Source organism: Pempheris klunzingeri, chromosome 12, assembly GCF_042242105.1.
Source record: "Pempheris klunzingeri isolate RE-2024b chromosome 12, fPemKlu1.hap1, whole genome shotgun sequence".
NCBI classification, from domain to species: Eukaryota; Metazoa; Chordata; class Actinopteri; order Acropomatiformes; family Pempheridae; genus Pempheris; species Pempheris klunzingeri.
The window spans coordinates 24,377,358-24,396,263 of NC_092023.1; the positions used below are offsets into that span (position 1 = coordinate 24,377,358).

The window sequence follows — 18,906 nt, forward strand, 5'->3', positions numbered from 1 at the left end:
CTACGTTGTGACGAACCAATCGGAGGCGGCCTTTGAAGGAACGAACGTCACTTCTGGTTTCAAACAACCAAGATGGCGCCGTCCGTGAAACCAAGATGGTACACAAACAATTGGGTGACGTCACGGTGGCTACGTCCACTTCTTTTATACAGTCTCTGACTGTCTGGCTGGATGTTTTCCCCTCTCTATGCTAAGCTAGGCTAATTACCTTCCAGGTCTTATCCCACAAACAATGCACATAAGAGTGGTATCAGTCTTCCCATCTACTTCTCAGAAACAAAGTAAATGAACATAGTTCCCTAAATGTTGAACTATTCCTTTAAAGAAACACATTTTGGCAGATCAACGGTTTCCATGGTATTTCTTTCAGCTGCACACTATTAGCCACCAACATCAGAAAACACTAGACATGGGGCTCAGATGGCGTTAATTAGAGTTCCTCCATGTAAATGTTGCCAGTCCGATAGTTACTCCCCAATGATATGAAAGCAGAGTGTGCTGCCGCCTCTTTTTATCTCTCCAGCAGCAGCCAGAGCTTACAGCGCACGCTAAACATGACTTACTGTCATGTAACACTTTATGTGATCACCGCAGATTGGGCTGAAACTCGCCCCAACGGCTGCTGCCTAACAGGTGAGAAAAAACACCACGTTTACACTGAGGGAGGGGCGGGACCAGGAAGTAGCTATCAGCCAATGACAGGTTGACGTATGGCACCGGCAGCATGCGAGGCGGGCGCCGTAACTGAGGGCGTCAATAAATCCTGCGCTAAGGATGAAAGACTGCCACAAAGGAGATTAGTGTCCACAGCAGTTAATGAGGTACTATATCAGCACAGCCCGGCACCACAGCAGAACACACACTCACACACTCACACGTATGCAGGGCACACATGCACATGCACAAATAAGTGCGTTTGCAGACACCCAGGTGCATCGTATTTGTACATTAACACATGGAACACCAGTCCTACGAGCGAGCACAATGCATGATGGGATGCACACACTTTCTCTTACACACACAGACAGACAGTATAAATAGTTACACGGGGGCCGATCTACAGCTAAATAGTTGATCAATATACTAAATAGTTTAATTTGGCTCACTGCAGACATTGATAAGGGGGTCAGGTGAGGGGGTCAGATGTCACATGTGTTTCCCTAACACACACACACACACACACACACACACACACACACGTACACACACGTGCATCATTATCTGGTCAGTGGGAGGACAACTTTAGCTTGAGCTCCATTTTCTACACAACTACTGGGTTTTCTCTGAATTAAGACAAAGGTAACGGTTTCATGAACATGCACACTGTAGATACTGGTGTGTGTGTGTGTGTGTGTGTGTGTGTCTGTGTCTGTGTGTGTGAGAGACACATGAGGCAGGTATTTACTGTACACACTCCTCCCATTACAAGAATGTGTTAATATTTCATTGCGTGTTGGAGTCCCCCCTCTCGAATCCCTAGCACTTTTTAAACTGACTCACACACACACACACACACTGTCTTTCTCTGATCTCGGTACAGAGAGTTGTAGAAGTGCAGCTGAGGGTAATCATGCTGCTGCACTTCCCCTTTTCACCACTGAATGTCTCTGGTTAGCAAACATAGTACCTGGTAATGTAAAGGTCTGCCTCAGTGAGTGAGTGGGTGAGGCCTGGAAGTGTGCACGCATGTGAGAGAGAAAAAAATCAAGGAAAGGCCGTGCGTGTGTTCACTTTTTTAAAAGTTTGATTAGATTTTCTGACCACGGTGTGACTGGCAATGACTCACACTGAGATGGCTGAGATGTACTGTGTTGATTGTTAAAAGACCTTTGCAGAGAGTGACACGCAAAACTTACACAAAACTTTATTACTCACTTGAGTGTACCTACGATTAACGATGTTCTAAAGTTTATGATGCCAAACACAGTCCGAGCTGTGTCTATAATTATGCAAAACGCACAAAGACATCTCGAATGTCCCTTCGCCAAGAAGTAGTGCAGCCATAAAACGCCAGTGAAGTGCAGCGACAGGCAGAATAATAACATATATGTCATTAAGACAGAGTGGACTAAAGCAGCGTTTCTAGTTTAAGCATTTAAATAAATCGGCAACTTTGTGGTAACTCTAAAATGGAACTTTGTGTATTGATGCAAATGATAGTCACACTGGCCTATTTTCCCCGCTTTATAATCTCTGTCCTAGACACCACTCGTCTTAAGTCTTTCAGTTGCTAGACCTACATTAGCGACTACTTCTTAAACTTTTGTGACTTTTTCCGAACCCCAGATACATCTTCATTACGCTGATGAAAGACACGGACGCCACAAGCAGCATGAGCTCTCTGTGTGGCAGAAAGAAAGTGAATTGTATGTATTAAATGTATGTATTCTTATGAGAGCGTGTGTGTGTGTGTGTGTGTGTGTGTGTAACAGTGCTGTATCACCAAGGGTGTATGCTGTGTGCTTGTGTGTGCAGACAAACACCACACAGTGAGAATGTATTTGTGTGTGTGTGTGTGACAGAGAGAGAGAGAGAGAGCCTTCTTTCATAGGGGAGTGTACAGCAACAACCAGGAGAGAGATGGCCCCCTTAAGACCAGTCAATGAGAGATGGACGTGGAGACGGACGCAGCTAGCGAGACTGGCGATCAATAGTAATCATGAGGCGCTGTGGCGTTAACAGCAGATGACACATCGCTCAGGCTTTTCTACTGCGCTGCACCTCAACACAAAGCAGCACAAAGCCATAATTCCTTGTAGGCTTAGATCAATAGATATACATTTCCACAAGTATCGGGCACATAGTAAGATTATTTTTGAGGTATCTTTTTGCCTTCATTAGATAGCTCATTCCTCTCAGTCACAGTGGATCGCAAAGGGGGTCACGTCAGCTCACGCGCCGGTCGTTCCCTCGCTCAGCAAATACCGTGATGGAGGAATTTTGACCCGGTAAAAAGTGAATGAATGTGGCGCTGTGGCTCCGTGATGCTTGGAACAGATCTATGCAAGCATGACACAGACTTGTCTCTGAGCTCATAAACACCTCCCCCGGGGCAAGCTGTAACACACAACTATCACATTAACATGACGGCAGCATAATTGAAGAAACATGTGATGAATGAACATGCTGAGTCCCCTAGAACAAATTCCTAAAAGTACTGCAGGAGGGGGCTGTGAGGGAAGGGCGGGGGGGGGGGGGGGGGAGTAAAACTGCAATGACACTGGAAATAGTGTTAACAGACAACAGACGGCCCGGAGACGAGGTGCACGCTGGAGGAGGAAGTGCTAAATCTGATTATATGGACTGCCTAGTTGACTGACAGTAGGTTGTGGTTGTATGTGATTGATGGGTGTGTGGCACAAGAGACTTAAAGCAACAGTTCAAAATTTGGGGGAAATGTGTTCATTCGATTTCTATTAAAGAGTGAGATGAGGATATTGATGTGAGTCTAATGTGCATGCGTAATGTGCATTAACCTCTAAAGACCTGGTGTTCACATGCGTGGACATCACATTTTGGGTTATATCACCATAGTAGTTAATTCTGCTTAGCTGGGGCCATATGGACATGTATGTGGGCAAAATTGTTGATATTTCATATTGTTTTTTGCACCGTGATTTTCAAAACATGTTCAAAATATGTTTTGTATGTGTTATAAATACATGCAAAAGCAGTCAGGGGAAAAAAAACTGCTATGTTCAGGGTGGAAATAAAGAGTTTTGCACAAAGGTGACTTTATTGTGTTTTCTGGAAATTAAGGCCGATTGTCCACATATGTGGACATAATTTTTCTCTAAAACTACACCATGTAAAAAGATGATGCTTAGGTTTTATACTTATCAGGGTCCAATAAGCCCAAATAGCTCGGGTCTTAAGAGGTTAAGTATGAGAGTAAGAATGTGGTTAGCCTAGCTTAGCCTACAGACTGAAAGTAACATGTTGTTTTCATGTTGGACAGAGCCAACTGCTTCCCTCTGTTTCCAGGCGTGATGCTAAGCTAGGCTAACTTAGTTAGTCCAGCTACTGAACTACTCTACTACTACTGTAATACTACCACCACTGCACTGGACTCCACAATGACCAGGAGCACCTTCATGAACTTTTTTCTTCTTGTAAAAAAAAAAAAAAAAAAGGAGCATTTTCTAAGAAAACAATTAAAGGAGAAAAGAGAAATAAGACTTCTAGCGAATGTTTAGTTAATAAACAAGATGATGAATCAGTGAGTCCAGTAGTTTCCAAACTTTTTCTGCCATGCACTCTTTTTATGATCCAATCGCCTGCCTGTCCGTGCCGTGTCTGTTAAACTCAAATCGCAAAACCTGATCAGAAGGGCTGGAAAAATAATTGGCAACCTTCTCTACAGGAGATATCTGAGGGGACAGTGCAGAGGCAGGGACTTAAAGTCACCTGTGACCCAAACCACATCCTTCACAAAGAGTATGGTAGGTGCAGGTTACCAAACTCTCTTTCTCTCTTTTTAGATTAGATTAGATTAGATTAGATTCAACTGTATCGTCATTGCACGTGTCACAGGTACAAGGCAACGAAATGCAGACTGCATCTAACCAGAAGATATATAATATGTGTATAATATGAATAATGAATAATATACAGTCTGTACAGTGGTGCAAATTGTGCTGATTAAAAAAAAGGGAAAGGTTATAGAGTATGTACAGCAGTGCAATGGGTATGATTTACATTATATACAGTGTGCAGTGTGAATATAGTCTTTTTATTGGGGGAATGTGCAATATGTTAGTGTAGGGCATCATGTATGCATCAATACTCTGGTGTACATGGATCTGTGTGTGATGCCGCATGTGAGCTGTACTTTGATTGTATGCAGATATATTGTGTGTGTGTGTGTGTGTGCGTGGAGGGCTGTGTGCTGCTGCATTCTCTCAAATGTCCAAGACAATAATAATGTAATTTGAAGATAGGCTTCTTCATATCATAAAGTTGAATGGCATGTTTGGTTAGCATTCGCTGTTCGTTTGTTCGTTTGCCCATCTTGTAGTTGCAGCCCTAAATGTAGGAGACACACGCGTTACCTGCATCCTCCTCATCCACAACATTTCCATCAGATGATTACTGGAACTCTGATCGTCAACAGGAAAAGGCCGCGATCTAAAATAGTACAGAGTGTATTTATAAAACCAACATTACGTGAATGGTTAACAGCATCAGTGGGCTGAAAACGGCGGCGGATGAAGCGGCCATGCCAGATGCCAGTAATTCTGAATCAGAATTGGTCTAAAAACAGCAATCTACCAGTGCCGAGCAGTCTGAGTTATAGCCACATAAAAGCACAGATCCCCCACAGAAATACAGCCTTGGACATTACAATTAGAGAGAGGAGAGGTGTTAGTGAGCGTGTGTGTCTGTGTGAGTGAGTGAGAAAGTAACACACAACAATCTTCTTTAGTTTCCCATGAGAGGAGGAATCAAAACTTCAAAAATGGCCCTTTCTGTGAGAAACACTTGGCTTCGGTACAACAACACACACTCCTCTCTCCACGAGAGCTCAGCCATCACTGCAGATAATGAGCCCTGAATATCATTAGCACAACACACCGGGCTGCACGCACCACACACTGTATATTTATTATGCTTATTTAAAACTTTATCCGTCTCTCTATCGTTTACTTGCAAAAATGTTCTTTGAAAAGCAAGACAGCGCACTCATCGCAGGTCATTCACTACATGAAATGAAATGTAATTAGCCGCGGCCAGTTCAGACTCGGCTGCAGCAACAGCAGGACATGAAGGGTCAAACTATGCAAATGTGTTTGAGACAGCGGGGATTAGATTTAGAAGAAATAGATGCCATTTGAAAAGATATCAGGGGTGTCTGAGATAAGCCAACGCTAACAATTACACTTTGTGTGCACAGCTGAGCTACGAGAAACAGGAGCTGTAGTTTTTGGCTTGCTAACCAATTCATTATTGTTGATTATTATTCTCCCTAATTCTAATAGATAGCACTGTAGAGGACACTGATTTATCTCACAGACTGGAGAGTAAACCCCAGAAAGACTGAAGAAATAACCCTTACGAGAGATTACACTGATTTACGAAAGCATAACGAAACAACAGCGAGCATGGAGGTGAAACGAAGATCGCGGCTCTCTGTTGCAAAATCCTTGTTCTTCACTGGGCTTTCTATACCAAACACCAAATGGTGGAAATACATATTTTAATTGCTAGAAAGGTGGCTGTGTTACTGTGTACATTAGCATGAGTAACTGTACCCACCACGGCCGAAGCAAGCGGCTGGTGTCGCCAGACTGAACCGACAAAAAGTCTTTTATCTCAGAGCTTTGAAGGAATATGAAATTGAAATAGGAAAAAAAAAAAAAAAGTCAACTAAATTTTAATAAATTAAAGTGTCATTTGGTTTTGACAGTCATCACTTATCAGTCACTGCACGTTGAATTGAGCCCACTGAATTTAGTTCTCTGTCAAGCTCAATACCACAATACCCAAATCACCACGACCCACTCAAAGCTATTTTGAACCACCAAAGTAACTAACAGTAGCAGCAAAGTGCCCAATCTGACAACGCTGATAGTTAGTGGCTGTTGTTAGAATTCCAGGTCACACGATGCGTCCTGTCCCAAAAAACCTTAGACCTTCTCATAAGAAGAGAAACAGCTGAGAAACAACATACATTTTCCTGAAACTGTCATATGAGATCGTTTTGCCTCAGATTATGGATCCCCGTCTGAAACGCAGAAGTTGCCGTCGTCTCATGGCAACTTCTTGGAACCCGTTACCTTTGTGATCTACATATTCCCAGTGACCTCAAAGGCCCGCGGAAAATTAGTTTTAAAAGCACTTTATTAAAGAACATTTCTCCTGATCTAGACTATACAACACACCGCTAGCAGCATATCATTCAGGCCCAGGACTTTCTCTGCCAACACCTTCGCTTTAACTTTGAGTGTTTAGTTTGAGTGGAGTGGAAAAAGCAGCAGAGTAACTTTGCACTTTTGGACCACTGTGCCAGGCAAAATTAATCAGTCCCCAAGTAATTAAATGAATCCATGTCGAACAGTAATTCAAACCCGGTCTGCTGTCCAGCTATACAGCCAGTGCTACATAAGGCCTCTATTCTGCCAAAACGTTCCTCTTTAGAGCCAGTGATTGTTGTACCGAGCTTTAGCAAGGGAGTGAGACTGCTATGTACAGCACACCAAAGCACTCTCGGATAGCCGTGGCGTTCAAGCCGAGCCAAGTATCATCAAAGTGCTGGTTTGGCAGCTGCCCTGAGGGAAGGCAGCCAAGGCCAAGTAAGGTTCTAAACCTGACACAACTACACAAGCAGAGGAAGGTGTTAAAGGCATGTCCGCCGGGAACGCCTCTCCAGCACCATCATATCGGACCATTCTGCTTAACTCTTGTTTAACCAGGCCAGCAATGGAGCGGGCCAATACATCAAGCACTTATGATGGTGACCAGTCAGGCTTTTCATTCCCCTTCCATCTGCACATCCACCTGGTAACTGTATGCACAGCTACTGCGCCCACCGCGGCGGGCAAATTTGCAAGCATCCAACTCTGGTCGTCCCACTGTGGCAGTGAAATAGGTTACACAGCTTTGGTTTACTTGGGTGCAACAATGACAGCTACTTTGTGGCGTCTTTGCAGGCTGCCTGGCAACCTCGCAGTGACCTCACAAGGCTCTACAGCGATGTTCCGTTCAGCGATGTGCAGCGCTCCCTCCCTACTCCCTGATCAGGGAATGTCGGAGACACAGCATGCATGAACGCCTCAGACACCTGTTGCTGCTGCTAAAAGCAAAAACTGATACCATTATAAAACCTATTCTATTGAAATTATATGTAACTTGCGAATAAATGAGATGTGATTACTTTCCAAAATGTAGAGATTATAGATTATATAATATTTATATGATACTTCATAATTACGAAGGGTGCATGAAATTGATTAATTAAATTATTCAACAAAACAATTCCAGGTCTCGTGCACCCTGTTTTCACCATTGTCAATCTTACACCTCAAAGGTAAGATGAGCAAAGCTGCCGTCAAGGCGCACTGACTGATGTGTAATCTGTGCTAAGTGACGAGCCAGTGTTGTGTTCTTCCCTGCACAGTTTGCAGTTCGCTTTGGACTGAGCATTTACTGCTCCGTATGGTTTGGAATCGTACTTAACATAGCTGAATACCCTGTGCAGTCCGCTTAGCAGGGCAATACTGGGCAGCTGGAACGCACTCCAGGTAGTCACTGCGACTAGCTAAAAATAGTCCAACACTTAACCTTCCATCGCAGCAGAAATTGTAGCTGTTAAACTTTGCTTTTTAATTGACTGAATAAATGAGATCTAACATGTTAATTGGTGATCTTTAGTGGTGCTGGTGTGTCGATTTGTTATAACCGGACAGTCAGTCTGTGTATTTCACCGTTTCTCGTCTAACTGTTACTGGCTGCAGCTTCATATTGAACAGACAGTAGTGAGAATGGTATAAATCTTCTGATCTAACTCTCAACAAGAAACCTGCTCCCAACCATAATTCAGTGTAGGCATTTGCCTACATTAACAATGCCTACACTGAATTAGCCGGAGTAGCAGGAACACTGAAAAGTGTTCAGAAACAAGCCATGAGCTCCACAAACACCGTTTCATTAAACTCTATTCTGCTGGAGTTGAGGCACAACTCTCTGCTGTGGGATTTGGGTGACATGACACTGTGGTTCAAATCTGACTAGAAAAGTTAGAGTGCATGAGTGATGAATAAAAAAATAAAAGACACACCAGTTATCTGTTTCTTGTTTTAATTTCTTAAATATTGATTTAATATTGGTTTAATGAGCCTAACCTGGGTCTTTCTACGTGGAGTTTACACTAAAATTGTCCATAGTCATGCACGAAATTGCCATGGGGGACCCCCCAATGTAGGAAAATTAGATCACCCCAAAAATTGTCATTCATCAGTGAGGGTCCAAGCTCATATTTGTCTGTGTGTAATTACACGTGGGCAGGTGGGGGCAGCATTCATTTTACTAAGGTGGTGGTGTTCCACAAAATAAACAAAAGAAGAAGATGCATTTTTGTGCGGCACAGGGGCACAAACAGGGGGGGAGAAAGTGGAGTGACATGATGCCGGTTCAAACTGAGCACCAAGACATTGTATTACTCAAACAACATTCACACAATAACACAATTTGTGTGTTGTATTGAAATTCATTATTTCAGTTTGTCCAAGGCGAGAAAAACAGGAGAAGTTGGCCAGCAGCCAACCTCCTGTTGTCCTGAGGTTTCTGTCTCTCTTTGGGCCACTCGCTTCATTAAAACTAACATTGGTGATCAAGCTGGTCATCACCCCCACCCCCACCCCCCCCCCACCCCTCCAACAGCCTACGTTGTTCTCCTCCATTTAATACATGTTGGGTGAGGCTACAGGAATATCGTAACAACAGATGAATGGATTGTTTTAATCTAGTTGTGAGATGATGTAGTGTCCAGGAGATCACTGAGGATGATGGAGATTAAAGTATCATCTTCAATGGTCACATGACGACCATTAAGCCCACACCACCACCACCACCACCGCTGCAACAGCGGCTACTGCTACCTGTACCTACCACCTGTAATGATAGACACATGGACAGACTGACACATACACACATCCATACGTACGTACAGTCTGAACCCATTAAGAAAAAAGGTTTCAGGCAGAGTTATGTTCGGAAAAGAAAAAAAAAACACAGCACTCACCACTTTGTCCTCCTGCAGCCCAGTCAGCCATTCATGTATAATGAAAAGAAAGAGAGAGAATATGAGCAAAGATGATATCTGAACAATACCATGGACAGCACCAGGAGCCCCTCCTCCGCCATTCTACGCAGCAGTTTTAGACACACGCTTGCACGAGAAGCACCGTTTTAGATAAAACTCCATCAACCTGGAAGATATTGTTAAAATAACAGTTCATTTTTACGTCTTTTATTTCGTGAAATTCATGTAAACTGTATTCAGTGGAGGGTTTTTTATCTGTAGAAATATTTGTTTATCTAAAACAGCTGTATGCATGCAGATAGATAGACAGATAGATAGATAGATAGATAGATAGATAGATAGATAGATAGATAGATAGATAGATAGATAGATAGATAGATAGATAGATAGACAGACAGATAGATAGATAGATAGATAGACAGATAGATAGATAGATAGATAGATAGATAGATAGATAGATAGATAGATAGATAGATAGATAGATAGATAGATAGATAGACAGACAGATAGATAGATAGATAGACAGACAGATAGATAGATAGATAGATAGATAGATAGATAGATAGATAGACAGATAGATAGATAGATAGATAGATAGATAGATAGATAGATAGATAGATAGATAGATCTTCCACCATGTCCACCTTTGGCACTGAGAGAGGACATTCACACAGCTGGATGGGATTCTTTTAAAAAAACGGTTAATTATTTTATATATTCATTTATTCATTTCATTTATTTATTTCATGAAATGTGTTTATTTTTCGTTCATAAAATGAAAGAGAGAATTGATGCCACTCTCATGTTGGTGTTTTAAGTATAGAGCTCGAGCCTAGCTTAGAGGAACTGGGAGCAGGAGGAAACACATAAACAAAAAGAAATGTTTTTGCTCAATTTCTTGCAAAAAGCTCATCCATCCGTCCAGCCAAGGTGCAACTTCAAACTTTGAAGAGAGCCGGGCTAGCTGTTAGCTACTTGAGGCCCTGTCACACCAGGCCAACTGTTGGACGTCAGCCGATGTCGAACTGTCGGTAAGCGTCTGTGTCCCTAGTTTTTTTGCAGTGTGTCCTGCAACGTCGGTACCAGTTGGAGCCTTGTTTTGGCCAATAGAGTACGTTGAATCGGCAGCGGTGATGGTGGTGAGAGAGATCTCTCTGATTGGAACGAGAAAAAAAGTGACAGACTACCATCTTTAGACACAGAGACACAGATACCTCACTGGCTGCTGCTGTGTGTCTTTGTGTCCGACACATTGGGGAGGTGAAGATCCACAAGTGTGTGCACTGATAGATGCAGACTTCATTACAAAATCCACTGTAACTCACTTAATTCTGAACCGGTTTTTCATGAAATTAGGTTTGCTATAAACATGAAAAATCGTTCGTGATGTTGGTAATGTGTATGAATTAAAGTCCATTACTGGTGGTGAATCTAATCCGCTCTACGCCAAAACATTAACCCTCGGAAAAACCACTGCTTCTACTGGGACACACAGGCTCTGATCTCTGAATCACTGCTGAATTATTTAGAATGTCAGCTTTTGTGAGTTTCTCCAAAAATGTGGATTTCCTATTTTTACAAAGCCGGCGGTTTCTTGCTATTGTCATAATAAGTGAATCAAATATTCGATTAAATAAAAAGACTTTTTGTTTCCCAGATGTTAGTTAAGAGACGAACATCCAGTAAGTTCATCTGTTCACCCTGAGACACGCATGATGACTGCTCTCCTGCAGTGTTCATTACACAACCATTCTTCTCTTCATGGTTCACAAAACTTCCCCCTTTGCTGCCTTACAAGAAACTCCTTTTTCAGAAGTAAATAAAAAAGTTGAAAAAAAAAGAAAGAACCAGAGAAGCAGGTCTAACAGTAGTACCTTGCACGTGAAGGTTTTGTTTGTGTGCGCTTGTGCAAATCCACTTTTGAAAAAGCTTCTCCCACTGAATACAGCTGCCGCCCCCGCCCACCCCAACACACCACCCAGGACCCCACAGCTGAACCCCCCCATGTCAGGCAGTCACTAATTAGCATGTACTTTTGTGTGTGTGTGTGTGTGTGTGTGTGTGTGTGTGTGTGTGTGTGTGTGTTTGCACGTGAGTGAGGTCATTAAATGCCCCACGGGTGATGTAGGGGAGGGAAAGGGGTGGGAGAGGGGGACGTTGCTTATTTCAGAGGAAGAACTGCCTCCTGATGCCAACACACACACACACACACACACACACACCTACACCCTGCTGCGTGTGTATAGGGCACCTCCGGACCCCTGGGAGACCGAGACGGAGTGGGAGACCACCCCCTTTGTCAACAGCTCAGTCTAATGCCCAATTAACCTTTACCAGCTCCTGCCTGGGTCTCACACACTCACACACACATGCAGGCATTGTCCACATTCACACACATGGGTGGGTGCGCACAGAAACACACACTAGCACACAGAGATCCTGTATACAGTACATACTAACACACATCCTGCGCGTTCTACAGTTAAACATATATGTGTCACGGCTCATCACTTCCACCTGAGCACTAACACCTGAGGCCCCGGTGTAGCCTCACTGGACATACAGCAGGACATGTGCTACGTGCCAAGCAAAATATGTTTCTGTTTGAGGGAAACATGTTTCAACGATTTAGACGCATCTAGAGAAAATGGTTCAGAAATATATTTTCTCATTTATTCGTGAATCCGACTGAATGGCATTGTACAGTGCCTCAGAGTAGAAGTTTATCAGATATTTGTCAGACATCTATGCGTGCATTGTTTATTCCACTTATCCTTAAGGGTCATGGGGGGTCATGGGGCTGACACTACACTCCAGTCGGTCACAGGGACAACACGTGGAGACAGACGACCATTCACGCTCACACCTAGAGGCAATTTAGAGTCACTAGTTAACCTGCATGTCTCATATCTCTCTCATGACGTGTACGCATGAGGAAAATGAATAATGTTTCAGGAATGTGGCTTGCAGGAAATAGGGAATGATTAAAAGTGTGGTGCCAGCAAAACAAAATCTAGGAAAGCTCAGGAGTCATGAACAATACAATGAAAGACAAATTGATTGATTGATTGATTTTAACCAACTGATTAGAGGTTACAGGAAAAGCATAAGCCTTTATATCTCCTCTAACACTCAATTCTACGCATTTTAACAGAAAATATTATTCACTGATGCACTCTCTGACCTGCCTTTTGGTAGTTTTGGGACTCCCTATAAATAAGTCTTATATATAAGTCACTGCAAGTCAATAGGAAGTTAGTCTGACTGATGAACTTGATCACCTCTACGATAAAACACTTCTATCTGACGGGAGTGGTCCCTCCTATGATGACAACGTCCACACCCACAGGCCGCGAGGGCTCATTGAATGGTTTGGTGAGTGTGAAAATATTGTGAATCACATGCTGTGGCAGTCACACACACACACACACACACACACACACACACACAGCAGAATACTGATGGAGGACACTGGAGTGACATGTTGGAAGAATGCTGTTCATCCCTTCAAATGTTACTGGACAGAAATAGGAATTTGTAGGATTAATATTAACCATTACTCATCATGATCACATGCTGTGGTCCATCGTGCCACCCCTCCCTCCGTCTTACCGTGTTGGATCGCAGGGAGACTCGCCCCCCACAGCGGGCGCAGAACTTGGTCTGGCAGTACGAGCACAGGTTCCCACAGCCGTCTGCAAACTTGGTCTTGTGGCAGATGCCGCAGGTCGGCGCGTCGTCCCGGTGAACGGCCGAGCCCGCCGCCACCGTGGCCTGCCGGATCACCGTCTCCCTGTAGCTGGACAACTGCTGCTGGATACCTCTGGAGGGAATAAAACAGGGTGGAAACATGAGTGTTTTGGCATCTTTGGAAGCTGATCGTCCTCCAAATTTGCATGTAAGGACAAAAGCATGCAGTTGGAAGCACATAAACTAATGTGTGTCATTTGACAGGCATCGATTGCTCAATAGCATCAGTTGGTTGTGAGCCAAAGCCTTGGCCAAACGCTGATCAGCAAGTTATTACAATTCAGCCTGAGGGGGATATGAACAGAAAACGTGATGGCAAACCATTCGAAGGTTGTTCAAATATCAGGCCAGCAAAAGTGTGAGGACCGCAGAAGTCACTGGATACATCGTGTGGGAACTATGAATGTATGTACAAAATGTTTTTTCGAGTCAATTAATGTAGATATTGTGATATTTGGAACAAACAACCAAACTTTGAACCTCTGGTGGTGCAAGATGAAAACTCAGGGGAGTGTGAAAGTCTGCCTCATGGTGGTGCCGGAAGAGGCTTCAGAGGATCACCAGAGTTAGTGGCATTCATCCTCTGGCAACCATGCATGGTTTCACGGCACCCAGTCACTGACTGACAGAACTGACAAACTTTTCCATTCCTAAAAATGAAAAAATATATAGAAAGAAGAAATAAGCAGCCTCCTGCTCCTCCATGGGTTCATCTCTTGTAAAGAAGAAATGGGAGGAAAAATCATGACTCTGCTCTTCGGATCCAATCAGTTTCACCATTTCATGGTAACTCAAGTTAAAGGGTCACAAGACACAATAAAAACTATTAAAAAAATGGTGAGATGTTTTATTGGATAAATAATAAATAGATAACGGGGAGGAGAGGTGAACTGGAACCGGAGAGCGGAGGAGACAATCGTTGCATGAAGTCCAGTCGATATCACTGTTTTCTGCACTGTTTGTGTGTTTTGGTGCAATCAGCTTTTGTGTGTCTGCTATTGTTTCAGGCTGCTTTGCCGACTCAAGAAACTCTTCAAATCAATACGAGAAAGAGAGGGGAAGAGTATTGGTTTTTATCTAAGGCATTACAGTATGTTGATTAATTGGATTTCACACTGTGGAGACTGAGGAGAGAGCAAAGAAAGGGGAAGCAGACCAAAGATGGGCTGAGAATCACAGGAGGACACTGGATATACATTTAAATACGATGTGGTCGGGATGGTTCTCCACACTTTCATTTGAGCGGGCAGGTCACTTAAAATCCCAGGAGGTGGCGGGGGAGGGAGAGCAATCACACCCCTTGTTCTATATACAGTGTGTTCATTACAGACAGCAAGAAGACGGTAATAATACGTAGAGGAAAAGAGGAAGGGAAAGGAAAAGAGAAGTGAAAAGGAAGGAGAGGAGGAAAAACGAAGAGCCCCACTCACCTCTCAGCCTGGCTTACTAAAGACAGGAGTCCCCCCCCCCCCAGGTGGACCCAGTGACTTAACACCGTTCACTATTACAAACACTGACGGGCTTCAGGGCGTCGCGCTGGCACTAAAAATCCAACCCAACCTCATTATGCACAATAAATAAATCCTACCTGACCTACTGGACTGAAATGACCAAAACAAACCTGTTCTTTGGCTCTACAACAGCCCCGAACCTCATCGCTGCAGCTGATCAGAAGCTGAGGAGCGCAGTGACAGTGGAGAGACTCAGCCCGGCCAATGAAACAGGTGGACACGCACAAACATGGCTACCAAGAGAGGACGGGCTGTTCAGAACTCCTCCAGCACACACACGAGGGTAAACTGTCTTACAACAGCTCTCTGGGCTGCAAGACACCCATGTGTCAGCCACACGTCCTCCATAGTGTGTGTGTACGTTCTACAGTGTAAAATGTTTCTTATCTTGGGATTCTTCATCTACCGTGTTCCCTTTTACAATGTAATAAATGTCAAACGTGTAACACTGGTATTTATGCTGCATCTGAGGAGAGGAGAGGAGAGGAGAGGAGAGGAGAGGAGAGGAGAGGAGAGGAGGTGTTGGGTCGTGAGGAAAGGGAGAATGTTTCATTGTGGCACATGAGATTCTACATATTATGTCATAATAATTCATTGAACTGCTCCTTTAACATGCTTGCATGGGTGCACGCTTCCCCACATCTAAAGCATCTAAACGACAAACATGTAAAAGATGACTAAAGTGATAAGATCAGTCATACAGATATCAATTTAGACACAATGTAATATTCTCAACCTGCACGTGTCCATGTGTGCGTCGGCGGTCACAGTGTGTGGAGTCCTAAACAGAGAGGGCACAGAACAGACATGCAGCCAACAGAAAACTCCTGACCTCCATCGCTCAAATACTAAACAGTAAAGAAAACACTGATTCATCTAAACATTTCAAAGCCCACTGCTGAGAAGAAAAAACAAGCTGAGCCAAAGCTGGACTACAAGTTCAAAACGAGCTGTGACGTCCTCACATTCAATTACTGCTCACTCATTCAATCTGCTCAGAACAGCAAAGAGCATTTAACCTGATGTGATGTCCAAAGCGTTTCATATCATTTGCTGTGGCTGCAGTACAGTACTTACAGAGTGGGAGTCAGCGACGCTGCTGCCTCCTCCCCCATCAGCTCAGCTGATAAAAACTACAAATCCCAGCAGCAGAGGCCGGAGAAAAGAAAGCGCAGCATCCAGTCATTTGATAGAGAGATCAGCATCGCTCCTTTATGTGTAACACGACAAAGTATGTGCACCCTGAAAAGAACCCTTCAGACCCTGTGGGTGAAACACAACCTGCCCCTGGAACACACACACACACACACACACACACATCTCTTCTCTTGTAATCTCTACACAAAACAACAACATACAAACCCACCACAGATGACGTTAGTTGCACGCACACACACACACACACACACACACACACACACACACACTTCCTGGGAGCAATAGCCAAAGGTCACAGGGAGGTCACCTGCTGCTACAGCACCGCAGGATTTACTTCCTGATCCCTGGTGTTCGCTGTGTCTGTCCCAACCCGTGGCTCTGTTCACAGCCTCATACAGTTTGACCAATATACAGCATGGGCTTGATCTATGGAGCCAGTGTGATTGATTACATGTTTATTTTAGGATCGATCAATACTACATTGGTTGTTCATGGGACTCCTTTCAAATGATTTTGGTCCGATTCAACATAAATATGAGGAGCTATGCTTCATTTTTTTTAAGATGACTACTGGTGTCTTATTTGTTGGTTCGGAGGTACTATTGTTGATGATGGGTGGCTTTAATCCAAAATAGCTTCTATTGGTATTAGACTTAATAAATCCGTATTGGCTGAACGTAACTATGCTCATAATTAAATGCATACAGGGGCTCGGTGCATTCCCCACCACATCTCATTTCCCTCCATCCGTCTTGTCATTCCTTTATGGGTTCATTAGGTTGTTTTACATCATTTCCAAAATTCCTTACTCCCACCTTCCCTCTCTGATGTCATCTTTCTATTACCTTTCTTTTACCACATGGCACAATCCAACTCTTTTTTTTATGTGAGTTCAGTCTATTGGCAAAGCTGAAAAGTTTTACTATGTAAATGTGATGACAGAACACACTGCAGAGAGTCTGGGAAAAAAACAATACAGGGTGTCTACATGTGTCAGCAAGCTGAATTTATATTCACATATTTATTCATTTACTTATAAATAAATGTGCTGTCAGTTCAAAAGTATAAATAAGGCGAAATAACAATAACTGGGTCAGCAAGAACATTTGCTGTAATACATCTATTAATGTGAAAAGAATATATTTGTCCTTGATATGACAAATGAATCACTATAACTGTCTTACGTCTGAAGTCTGCTCTGAATGATTTTCTCAAACTTTAAATGAATGGATTTTAGACCACGTTACTGCATTCAATAAATATGTTTTTAGGACCTTCCCAAGCAGAATTTAAGACTATTTAGTACTTTTTAGGCCTTTTATCAGAAAATATAAATACTAAAAAAAACACGTGCTCCTAATTCCCAGACAAGAAAACACAAGACCAAAGTGTGTGACCCCAAATAAAAGCGCTCAAATAATGGCTGAGTCTCAAAGAACCCTGGTCTGCATGAGCAAATACACACCAGCAGCCAATTCATTCATTCCCCAAATATTCCCTACTAATGTGTAATGTTTTTATCGTTGTTGCTAAGCTACCGACAGCTCACATTCTGGCAAATATTTCACATTAAAAGCCTCGCAGGAAAGGGAGAGCACAAGCCCTTTGTGACTCAGGAAAGCCTTTAATGTGAAACACACGCACCAGACATCAGATAGCCACGCATTCTGTTCACTACATTTATAACCTGTTCAGTTTAACCCCCTCTCCTCTACTCCTCTACTCTGGCCCATCAAATAAAACATATAATGCCCCAAAACACTAGATTTAAAAAACACCTAAACTGTTACTGTGGAGCCTTTCACTCCAAGTATACAGTGTAAACGCTCTCACGTGCTAAACTAGTAGCAAATGCTATTACCTACCAAAGCTTATGTAAAATCTTTCAACACACGCTGTAAACTGAGTACCAGAGCCAACAACACACTGTGGGTACATGCATCATACAGCATCTGTGTTCCGCTCAGTCACCAGGAGCCCGGTAGGCAACTATCTGACACGAATGGGTTGTGTGTGTGTGTGTTTTGCAATAAATGTGGCAAAGCAGGACTAACTGTAGAAGCAACAATGAGAACAGGAGCCAGAAATATATCAAGTGCCTCTTCGCAAATCAGTCAAGCACAACAAGCCATCAAATTCTCTATTGCAGGTGAGGAAAAAAAAAATCTTTATTACATCAAATAGCAGTGTCGGGAAATGTATGGGGAGGGGTGGGGGGTGGGGGGGGGACAAGACAGGCGGGAGGAAAGAGAGGCAGAAAGACAGGGGAGCGTAAGAGATCAGAGAGAAACGCGCAGTGTGACGGGGGAACAGATAGCGAGCTCATTAAGAAAATGCAGGAAAATATCCATATTCAAATGTAGTAAGACACAAGGTTAAAGCAAAGTGAGAATAAAAGCTTCACTTTCCTATGCAAACACACACAGTCAAAACACTCCCTCCACTTTTTCGTGAAAACATTCAATGCTTTTACTCTTGAACAACAGAAAAATAAACCCTTTGTGTGTGTGTGTGTGTCTATGTGGGTGCATATATACATATTTTAAACAAATGGTCCATGATTCACAGCAGGGAGCAGCATTAACATAAAGTGTCTCATAATTAAACTGTGCAGCACTAACAAGCTGTGCACTCTGACTCCACAAACACACACACACACACACACACTCACACAGAAACCTGAGCTTTGTCCATGAGAATGTAAATGAATTTGGATTACATAAATGA

The 18,906-nt window shown here is 43.2% G+C and overlaps 1 protein-coding gene across 1 annotated transcript in view; it reads right to left on the reverse strand.

Annotated features, from left to right (window-relative positions):
- The window catches only part of rims1a (regulating synaptic membrane exocytosis 1a), an 89,987-nt gene that overhangs the window by 49,239 nt on the left and 21,842 nt on the right, over positions 1 to 18,906 (reverse strand). The window contains exons 3-4 of the mRNA XM_070841241.1: positions 13,373 to 13,583; positions 9,740 to 9,751 (exon numbers count right to left, since the gene is read on the reverse strand). Of these exons, the coding sequence (XP_070697342.1) occupies positions 9,740 to 9,751; positions 13,373 to 13,583 (223 nt within the window). The remainder of the gene's footprint in view (positions 1 to 9,739; positions 9,752 to 13,372; positions 13,584 to 18,906) is intronic.